Source organism: Pristiophorus japonicus, chromosome 26 (assembly GCF_044704955.1).
Source record: "Pristiophorus japonicus isolate sPriJap1 chromosome 26, sPriJap1.hap1, whole genome shotgun sequence".
Classification (NCBI taxonomy): Eukaryota; Metazoa; Chordata; class Chondrichthyes; family Pristiophoridae; genus Pristiophorus; species Pristiophorus japonicus.
Window position 1 is genome coordinate 7,179,338 of NC_092002.1, and position 10,784 is coordinate 7,190,121.

The following is a 10,784-nucleotide window of genomic DNA, read 5'->3' on the forward strand; positions in this document are numbered from 1 at the left end:
GATGGGCCGAAATGGCCTCCTTCCGTGCTGTAAACTTCTATGATTCCATGATTCGTTGAACTTGCATTTATATAGCGCTTTTAACGTAGTAAAACGTCCCAAGGCGCTTGACAGGAGTTGATTATCAAACATAAATTTCATAACGAGCCACATAAGGAGACAGTTGGCCAAATGCTTGGTCAAAGAGGTTGGAGAATTGAGAGGCGGAGAGAGGCGGAGGGGTTGAGGGAGGGAGTTGCAGAGCTTGGGGCCCAGGCAGCTGAAGGCACGGCCACCGATGGTGGAGCGCTGGAAATCAGGGAATGCGCAAGAGGGCAGAATTGGTGTAGTGCAGAGATCTGGGAGGACGATAGGGTTGGATCTAGACCAATGGGAGGTTAATACTGAGGAGAAGCCAGCAAGAGAGGGAGAAGAGGATTTGCAAACGGGACAAGGACGGGCGAGTGGTTGAAGAGCAGTGCGGAGGGGCAGAAGAGAAGGTGATCTCCACCGCCACTGGGGATTGGTCGGACAGACACTCCACTGACCCCTGGACGATGGTGGGGTGTCTCCTCAGCCAGAGACTGAGGTAGCGGATGGAGGGGCAGCGGCAGTCCCAGGGGTTGCTGTACAGGTGGACCTGTGCCAGTCTGGCCAGGGGTTCCAGGAGCCCCTCGCTGAGGCTGGTGAGCCGGTTGAAGTTGAGGTGGAGCAGGGCGAGGCGGGCCAGGTTGCGGAAGACGGCCGGCGGGAGGTGGGCGAGGTGGTTTCTGTCCAAGTGTAACTCCCGCAGCTGCTGCTGTTTCCGGAAGATGTCGGGGGCCAAGGTGGAGAGGTAGTTGTTGTGGAGCTGCAACTTCTTCAGCTTCGGGAGATGGGAGAAGACTCCAACCGGCAGGTAGAGGAGGTGGTTGAACTGGAGGTGAAGTTCCTCCAACTTGTGCAGGTCCTGGAACAGGTCCGGCTCCACGGTGATCAGAAAGTTCCCGTCCAAGTGCAGTTCCTTCAGCTTCTTCAACTCCTTGAAGGGTCCTTGTGGGAAGGCGGTGAAGGAATTGCTGCTGAGTTGGAGTTCCTTGAGATTGGCGAGGTGCTCAAAGAGGTCCAGGGGAAGGGCGGAAAGCCAGTTGTGGCTGAGCTGCAGGATCCGCAGGTTCGCGAGGCCATCGAAGACCTTGTTGGGGAGAGACACGAGATGGTTCTGGTCCAGTTGCAGCTGCCTTAGGTGCCCTAGACCCTGGAAGGTGGTGGCAGGGATAGCACTCAGCTGGTTGTTGTCGAGGTACAGGGTTCTCAAATTGGTCAGGTTGGCCAGGAGCGCCTCGGGAAGGCCAGAGAGGCAATTGTTATCCAGATGAAGCTCCTTCAGCTCCAACTGCCCCCGAAATATCTCCTGCGGGAGTTGAGAGATGCGGTTGTTGTCCAAGTGTAGATCTCTCAGGTTGACGAGGCCGTCAAACACCGACCCAGGTAGCCAGTCGATGTGGTTGTTGAACAGGGTCAGCAAGGTCAGGTTCGCAAGCTGGCGAAACACTCGGGGAGGGAGAGTGCTGAGATTGTTGAAGCTGAAGTCCAGATGTTTCAACTTGGTCAGTCCAAGCAAGGCATCTTGTGGCACACTTGTGAGTTCGTTGTTGCTCATGTCCAGTCTGGCAAGCTCGGCGAATTTGGGCAAAAATCTTCCAGGAAGTTCGCTGATGTGATTATTATTCAAGTAAAGGTCTTCCAACGCTTTGAGGTTCTCCAAAGCTTCTTGGGGCACCAAGCGAATGTTGTTGTTGCTAAGACTCAGCACCTGGAGTTGGCCAAGACCATCGAATGAGCCTTTGGCTAAGGAATGAATATCGTTGTTTCTGAGGTACAACTGCCTAAGATTCTTTAACTCCTTAAACGTTCCAGGTTGGACGACCGAGACCTGATTGCCATTGAGTTGGAGCAAATCCAATTGACCGAGCTCATCCAAGACTCCGGGGTCAATGGTTGTGATCTGATTCAAACTCAGCCGTAGTACCTCAAGCCCAGAAAGTCCAGCAAAGGCGCCAGGATTCAGAAATTGAAGGCGATTGCTACTGAGGTGCAACTTTTTAAGATTTGTCAGGTTGCGTAGACAACCTGATGGCAAGGAGGCTACCTGGTTGCTGTTCAGATAAAGGTTGTTCAGTTGGGTCAAGGCCGCTAATGCTTGGGTTGGGACAGAGGTGAGATGGTTGTGGCTGAGGTCCAGGGTGACAAGATTTTGGTGGGGGGGCGTTCCAGAGGGCGTGATGTTGCGGCCTCTGCCGCTGACCTGCAGGAAGTGCGTTGGCAAGATGGCGGAGATGTTATTGTGTTGCAAGTAGATCTCCTGAATGGTGTGAGGGATCTCTTCCGGGACCTTTCCCAGATTTTTACCGATGCACCACATTATGTTGTGGGCAGGATCAGGGCACTCGCAAGGTGAGCAGAGGTCTTCCGGAGAACAGAGTCTCACCGAGCAGAGCACCAGTCCCAGGGCGGCGAGGAGCTCACGTAGTTTCCTCATGGTGTGACGGGAGGCTACTGTAAAAGATAAATACATTGTAGACAGTGTTGCTGTAAGCTGCCCCCTTGTCCCCTTGTCATCGGCATTTCCCTCTGTGCTCGCTGACCTACATTGGCTCTCTGATAAAGTGCAACATCCCCACCGGCACCTGGGAGTCCCTGGCCAAAGACCAGTCCGCCCTAAGTGGAGGAAGAGCATCTGGGAGGGCGCTGAGCACCTCGAGTCTCGTCGCCGAGAGCGTGCAGAAACCAAGCGCAGGCAGCGGAAGGAGCGTGCGGCAAACCAGTCCCACCCTCCCTTTCCCTCAACCACTGTCTGTCCCACCTGTGACAGGGACTGTGGCTCTCGTATTGGACTGTTCAGCCACCTAAGGACTCACTTTTAGAGTGGAAGCAAGTCTTCCTCGATTCCGAGGGACTGCCTATGATGATGATATCGGCTCCCGGTTAAGCATCGCCTCGATTTCAAAATTCTCATCCTTGTTTTCAAATCCCTCCATGGCCCTCGCCCCCTCCCTATCTCTGTAATCTCCTCCAGCCCCACAACCCCCCCGAGATGTCTGCACTTCTCTAATTCTGCCCTCCTGAACATCTCTGATTATAATCGCTCAACCATCGGTGGCCGTGCCTTCTGTTGCCTGGGCCCCAAGCTCTGGAACTCCCTCCCTAAACCTCTCCGCCTCTCTTTCCTCCTTCAAGACGCTCCTTAAAACCGACCTCTTTGACCAAGCTTTTGGTCACCTGCCCTAATTTCTCCTTATGCGGCTCGGTGTCAAAGTTATCTGTTTTGCCTTAAAACACTGCTGTGAAGCACCTTGGGATGTTTTACTATGTTAAAGGCGCTATATAAATACACGTTGTTGTTATAGATGTTTCCCCTACCCCTGCTCCACTTGTTTCTTCACCCCTGCACCCACACCCCCCCCGCTTTTTCAGAAGGCATTGACTCTGAACTGGGATACAGTATAATGGGCTCCCGCCGACAGTTCAATCGTGAGTCTCATCATTTAATATTGGACAGTGCAGTGGGAGTGGGGGGGGGGGAGATCACAGTTGCCCCTGAACTTATCCCTCCCCGCCCCCACACCGAAACATATAAAAGAAGGAAAAGAAAGACTTGCATTTATATAGCGCCTTTCACAGCCACCGGACGTCTCAATGAAGTACTTTTGGAGTGTAGTCACTGTTGTAATGTGGGAAACGCGGCAGCCAATTTGTGCACAGCAAGCTCCCACAAACAGCAATGTGATAATGACCCAGATAATCTGTTTTTGCTATGTTGATTGAGGGATAAATATTGGCCCCAGGACACCGGGGATAACTCCTCCTGCTCTTCTTCTAAATAGTGACCGTGGGATCTTTTACATCCACCTGAGAGAGCAGACGGGGCCTCGGTTTAACGTCTCATCCGAAAGACAGCACCTCCGTCGGTGCAGCACTCCCTCAGTACTGCCCCTCCCGCAGTGCGGCATTCCCTCAGCATTGCCCCTCCAACAGTGCAGCGCTCCCTCAGCACTGCCCCTCCAACAGTGCAGCGCTCCCTCAGCACTGCCCCTCCGACAGTGCGGCACTCCCTCAGCACTGCCCCTCCGACAGTGCGGCACTCCCTCAGCACTGCACTGGGAGTGTCAGGCTGGATTTTTGTGACCAAGTCTCTGGGGACTTGAACCCACAACCTTCTGACTCCGAGCCGAGTGTGCTGCCCACTGAGCCACGGGATGACACTGTAAGGGGGTTTAAATTATTTTGCACCATGGGGGGTCAGTAGCGGGAATGAAGGGATGCGAGATCCGAATCCGTCACATGTGACCGGCCTGGGAGCTCTCGATCTCGCTCACAATACAGGCCGGGATTAATAGACGGGCGGAATGGGCGTGTCATTGGGAAGTGAATTTTAATAGAGATTTAGGACTGAGATGAGGAGGAATTTCTTCACTCGGAGGGTGGTGAATCTTTGGAATTCTCTGCCCCAGAGGGTTGTGGAGGCTCAGTCGTTGAGTATATTCAAGGCTGGGATCGATAGATTTTTGGATATTAAGGGAATCGAGGGATATGGGGATCGGGCGGGGAAGTGGAGTTGAGGTCGAAGGTCAGCCATGATCTTGTTGAATGGCGGAGCAGGCTCGAGGGGCCGAATGGCCGACTCCTGCTCCTATTTCTTATGTTAGATAAGTTTGAGGTGATGGATTTTGGTGGGAAGAATAAGGTGAGACAAACCTTGGAAAATAAGGGTCTAAATGGGGAGAGGAGCAGAGGGATCTGGGGCTTACAGATACTAAAACTAATGATGCAGGTTAATGAGGCCATAAAATAGCAAGCCAAGCACTGGGGTCATTTCTAGAGGGACAGCATTGAAAAGTAGAGAAGTTATGTCAAACTCATATCGAACCTTGGTTAGAACACGCAATCCTGGTCTCCACGTTACCAAAAGGCTATCGAGGCATTGGAGGGGTTGAAAGGAGGATTGACAAGGCTGGTACCAGAACTGAGCGGTTATAACTCTCAGCAAAGGCTGAACAAGCTGAGGGTCTTCTCTAGAGAAGGCTGAGGGGTGACCTGATTGAGGCCTTTAAAATTATGAAAGGCTTCGATAGGGTAGACGTAGAGAAGATGTTTCCCCTTGTGGGAGAGACCAGAACTAGGAGCCGTCAATATAAGACAGTCACTGATAAACCCAATGGGGAGGCTCCCACAGACAGCCCTCATCATCATAGGCAGTCCCTCGGAATCGAGGAAGACTTGCTTCCACTCCTAAAGTGAGTTCTTTGATGACTGAACAGTCCAATACGGGAATTACAGTCTCTGTCACAGGTGGGACAGATAGTCGTCGGGGAAAGGATGGGTGAGACTGATTTACCGCACGCTCCTTCCGCTGCATGTGCCTGATTTCTTCACACTTGCAGCGTTGAGATTCCACACACAGCAGTGTGATAATGACCAGATAATCTGTTTTTTGTTATGTTGATTGAGGGATAAATATTGGCCCCAGGACACCGGGGAGAACTCCCCTGCTCTTCTTCGAAATTGTGGCCGTGGGATCTTTTACGTCCACCTGAGAGAGCAGACGGGGCCTCGGTTTAACGTCTCATCCGAAAGACGGCACCTCTGACAATGCAGCACTCCCTCAGCACTGCCCCTCCGACAGTGCGGCGCTCCCTCAGTACTGCCCCTCCGACAGTGCGGCGCTCCTCAGTACTGCCCCTCCGACAGTGTGGCGCTCCCTCAGTACTGCCCCTCCGACAGTACGGCGCTCCCTCAGCACTGCCCCTCCGACAGTGCGGCGCTCCCTCAGCACTGCCCCTCCGACAGTACGGCGCTCCCTCAGCACTGCCCCTCCGACAGAGCGGCGCTTCCTCAGCACTGCCCCTCCGACAGTACGGCGCTCCCTCAGCACTGCCCCTCCGACAGTGCGGCGCTCCCTCAGCACTGCCCCTCCGACAGTGCGGCGCTCCCTCAGCACTGCCCCTCCGACAGTGCGACGCTCCCTCAGCACTGCCCCTCCGACAGTGCGGCGCTCCCTCAGCACTGCACTGGGAGTGTCAGCCTAGATTTTTGTGCTCAAGTCTCTGGAGTGGGACTCGAACCCACGACCTCTGACTCGGAGAGCGAGAAGAGAGAGTGCTGAGACAGGGCTGACAGCAGAGCGGTATTGAAGCCTGCCCCTTTGACCGACAGCCTTTGGGAAAAGGCGTGCAGGCGCAGAAACAGCCCCCTTTCTCCGCCGGAAAAAAGAGCATAGATTGCGTACCGCGGCGGCGTTTACTCACGGGCTCCTTCCCAGTCCGCGATTGGGCCGAGGGGCTGCGGCCAAAGCCGGTTAGCGCGATCCCACGGGCTGTGACTCTCCAACAAACGACGCCGCGCTACGCCCAGCTGATCCGGTCCACCCTCCCGGTTTGTGACCGGAGGTTTGAAGCGCTCGGTTGAAGGGGATGGTGCAGAGCACGAAGGAACAGTTTGTCCGTTCTTCTTCCTCGTTGCTTCGAAATGGGCAGGATGTGGCCGCAACCTCTGTTTGCTTTCTTGTGTGATCTTTCTCCTTCGAAAGACACGCACGCACGGGCTGTGACTCAGCAGTCAGGTGCGTGACAGATACCTGCTCCAGGCACGGCAACAACTTGCATTTATGTAGCGCCTTTTAACATGGTAACTCGTCCCAGGGCGCTTCACAGGAGCATTTTCAGACAAAATTTCACCGCATTAGGAGATATGCGGACAGGTTGGTCAATAAGAACATAAGAAGTAGGAGCAGTAGTCGGCCATACAGCCCCTCGAGCCTGCTCCGCCATTTAATACGATCATGGCTGATCCGATCATGGACTCAGCTCCACTTCCCTGCCCGCTCCCTTATCGGTTAAGAAACTGTCTATTTCTGTCTTAAATATATTCAATGTCCCGGCTTCCACAGCTCTCTGAGGCAGCGAGTTCCACAGATTTACAACCCTCTGAGAGAAGAAATTTCTCCTCATCTCAGTTTTAAATGGGCGGCCCCTTATTCTAAGACCATGCCCCCTAGTTCTAGTCTCCCCCATCAGTGGAAACATCCTCTCTGCATCCACCTTGTCAAGCCCCCTCATAATCTTATACGTTTCGATAACATCACCTCTCATTCTTCTGAATTCCAAGGAGTAGAGACCCAACCTATTCAACCTTTCCTCATAAGTCAACCCCCTCATCTCCGGAATCAACCGAGTGAACCTTCTCTGAACTGCCTCCAAAGCACGTATATCCTTTCGTAAATATGGAAACCAAAACTGCACGCAGTATTCCAGGTGAGGCCTCACCAATACCCAGTATAGCTGTAGCAAGACTTCCGTGCTTTTATACTCCATCCCCTTAGCAATAAAGGCCAAGATTCCATTGGCCTTCCTGGTCACTTGGTGTACCTGCGTACTAACCTTTTGTGTTTCATGTACAAGCACCCCCAGGTTTTCAGGAGCGCCTTAAAGGAAGAGAGAGAGGCGGAGAGGTTTTGGGGGGGAAATTCCAGAGTTTAGGGTCCCAGGCAGCTGAAGGCACGGCCGCCAAGGGTGGGGCGATAAACATCCGGGATGTGCAAGAGGCCAGATTTGGAGGCGGGCCGAGATCTGGGAGTGCTGTGGGGCTGGAGGAGATTACAGAGACAGGAAGGCACGAGGGCTAAGGAGGGATTTGAACACGAGGATGAGAATTTTTAATTTGAAGCTTGGCCGGACCGGGAGCCAATGTAGGTTGGTGAGCACATGGGGTGATGGGTGAGCGGGACTCGGTGCGCGTTAGGACACGGGGCACAGGGGGTGATGGGTGAGCGGGACTTGGTGCGAGTTAGGACATGGGGCACAGGGGGTGATGGGTGAGCGGGACTTGGTGCGAGTTAGGACACGGGGCACAGGGGGTGATGGGTGAGCGGGACTTGGTGCGAGTTAGGACACGGGGCACAGGGGGTGATGGGTGAGCGGGACTTGGTGTGAGTTAGGACACGGGGCACAGGGGGTGATGGGTGAGCGGGACTCGGTGCGAGTTAGGACACGGGGCAGCCGAGTTTTTGGATGAGCTCTAGTTTATGTAGGGTAGAATGTGGGAGGATGGTCAGGTGTGCGTTGGAATAGTCAAGTCTAGAGGTAACAAAGGACAAGTCGTGTCCTTAAATGTCTAGGTCCTAAACTCTAGAATTCCCTCCCGTCTCAGCACTGAGCAGCGATTAAACACTCGGGGTGTGGGGGAGTGGGGGGTGGGGGGGAGAAATTGTCCTTCTTTGCACCTCCCATTAGCGCCTCCAGAGGGTCGATAGCGGGACGCTGGCAGCTTTGCGACCGGGAGCAGTGGGAAGCACCGACGCCCGTGAAATTCCCACAGCGGTTTGCGGCGGAGGAAACCTCGCTTGCGCCGGGATCTCCCGTGGTCCGGAGATCGTGAGGTCATTGCGCCGCGTGTCGTCCCGGGCAGCGGGCTGTCGAGGGGGTCGTTCAGCCCGACTGCCTGCCTCTCTTCCGCGCTTACATCCGAGCCAGGGTGTCCCCGGAGATGGAGCACGCGGTGTCCACCGGTACGCTCGCGGCCTTCCGCGAGAGGTGGGCGCCGGAGGGACTGGAGTTCATCATCACCCCCGGCAACCACATTTTAATTTGACCGTTTAACGTTTAGAGTTTAATTTGTTTAATTTGTGGGTTTTAGTGCCCCCTTTAACAAGGGAGCACTTGATTTATGGGTTCACAAAAATAGTTGTGGAGCTGTGGAGTTGGGAGTGGCTTAGCCAGTCACGTGACGTTCACAAGACTCAATAAAATCCCGGCCAGTTGGGTTCGGGGCATCCACGATGGGGCAGGTGGTTGTGAGCCTGGTGGATGAACTGGTAATGTGTAGTGTGATTGTTAAACCTTTGCTAATGAACCAACTAGTTCTTAATAGCAATGTGTTGCTATGAATTCTTAAGTAAAGAACCCATGAAGCAAATATATTACAGCGGGTGGTTTGGGGAGCGGTATTTAAAGGGGATGACGGGTGCCTCGATGAGAGATGTTTCTGAATCGATTAGGTCAATTTTTCAGCGTTTCCGTCGGCCACGATCGACCAGCCCGGCCCTCTGCCGGAGAGCGTGGGGCTGATCGCGGCGGATGGCGGTTACCGTTGGCGACGAGGGATATTGTTTCCATGCAGAGTCTGCAGCGACGGCCTGTCCCTTTAAGAAAGGAGCGGAGCCTGCGATCCCGGCGGCTCTGCCCTCGACATTGGGCCGCGCTGCACCCCGACCGCCGGCTTTAGTGTCCCGAGGGGGCGGGGCAGCGCTCAATCTAGCCACTCTACTTCCTTCCTGCCGCAAAGGTTATCGCCCCCCAGGCAGGGCGCTGAGCTAATTTCACCCCCCTCCCTTACCCCGCCTTGGGCTCTTCCTCAGCTGCAGCGCACCCCATGGTCAAATAGCCCACCTAGGTGATGTCATGTATCTCACATTACTGTACATAACTGTATCTTACCATGCTATACACGAGTGTAACTAGATATGACCTGTAACCACAAGCTTACCTTACCACCAGGGGTGCACTTGCAGGAGACACTGCATACCTGTTCCACACACAGGTATATAAAGGCAGGTCTCAGGCAAGTGTGGCATTCGAGAGCTGTGTAATAAAGGTGCAGGTCCTGAGTGACCTTGACTTCAGCATGTGCCTCGTGTGAATCTGTACTGCAGGGACAGAACTTTACAGTGGCGACGAGTTACGGGATTACAGAATCCACAGAATGGCGAACAACGGCTCAGATGAAAAATACAATGCTGGAGATAATTGGGAGGACTTTATAGAAAGGCTCCAGCAAAGCTTTGTAACCAAAGACTGGTTAGGCGACGATAAGGCAGACAAGAGAAGAGTCCGTCTCTTGACCAGCTGTGGCTCGAAAACATACGCCAGTATGTGCCTCGTGTGAATCTGTACTGAGGGGACAGGACCAATGTCCTCGGGGGAGTGTTTGCTAGTGCTGTTGGGGAGGAGTTAAACTAATATGGCAGGGGGATGGGAACCAATGCAGGGAGATAGAGGGAAACAAAAGGAGGCAAAAGCAAAAGACAGAAAGGAGATGAGGAAAAGTGGAGGGCAGAGAAACCCAAGGCAAAGAACAAAAAGGGCCATTGTACAGCAAAATTCTAAAAGGACAGAGGGTGTTAAAAAAACAAGCCTAAAGGCTTTGTGTCTTAATGCAAGGAGTATCCGCAATAAGGTGGATGAATTAACTGTGCAAATAGATGTTAACAAATATGATGTAATTGGGATTACGGAGACGTGGCTCCAGGATGATCAGGGCTGGGAACTCAACATCCAGGGGTATTCAACATTCAGGAAGGATAGAATAAAAGGAAAAGGAGGTGGGGTAGCATTGCTGGTTAAGGAGGAGATTAAGGCAATAGTTAGGAAGGACATTAGCTTGGATGATGTGGAATCTATATGGGTAGAGCTGCAGAACACCAAAGGGCAAAAAACGTTAGTGGGAGTTATGTACAGACCTCCAAACAGTAGTAGTGATGTTGGGGAGGGCATCAAACAGGAAATTAGGGGTGCATGCAATAAAGGTGCAGCAGTTATAATGGGTGACTTTAATATGCACATAGATTGGGCTAATCAAACTGGAAGCAATACGGTGGAGGAGGATTTCCTGGAGTGCATAAGAGATGGTTTTTTAGACCAATATGTCGAGGAACCAACTAGGGGGGAGGCCATCTTAGACTGGGTGTTGTGTAATGAGAGAGGATTAATTAGCAATCTCGTTGTGCGAGGCCCCTTGGGGAAGAGTGACCATAATATGGTGGAATTCTG

At 53.2% G+C, this 10,784-nt stretch overlaps 1 protein-coding gene across 1 annotated transcript; it reads right to left on the bottom strand.

The window, feature by feature from the left end:
• Positions 1-361: 361 nt before the first annotated feature.
• Positions 362-9,389, bottom strand: LOC139239028 (leucine-rich repeat-containing protein 15-like). The gene is made up of 3 exons (XM_070867531.1): positions 9,352-9,389; positions 9,213-9,234; positions 362-2,353 (listed from the first exon to the last, which is right to left on the bottom strand). Exons 1-3 carry the CDS (start codon positions 9,387-9,389, stop codon positions 362-364), a joined length of 2,052 nt encoding a protein of 683 aa, XP_070723632.1.
• Positions 9,390-10,784: the final 1,395 nt, after the last annotated feature.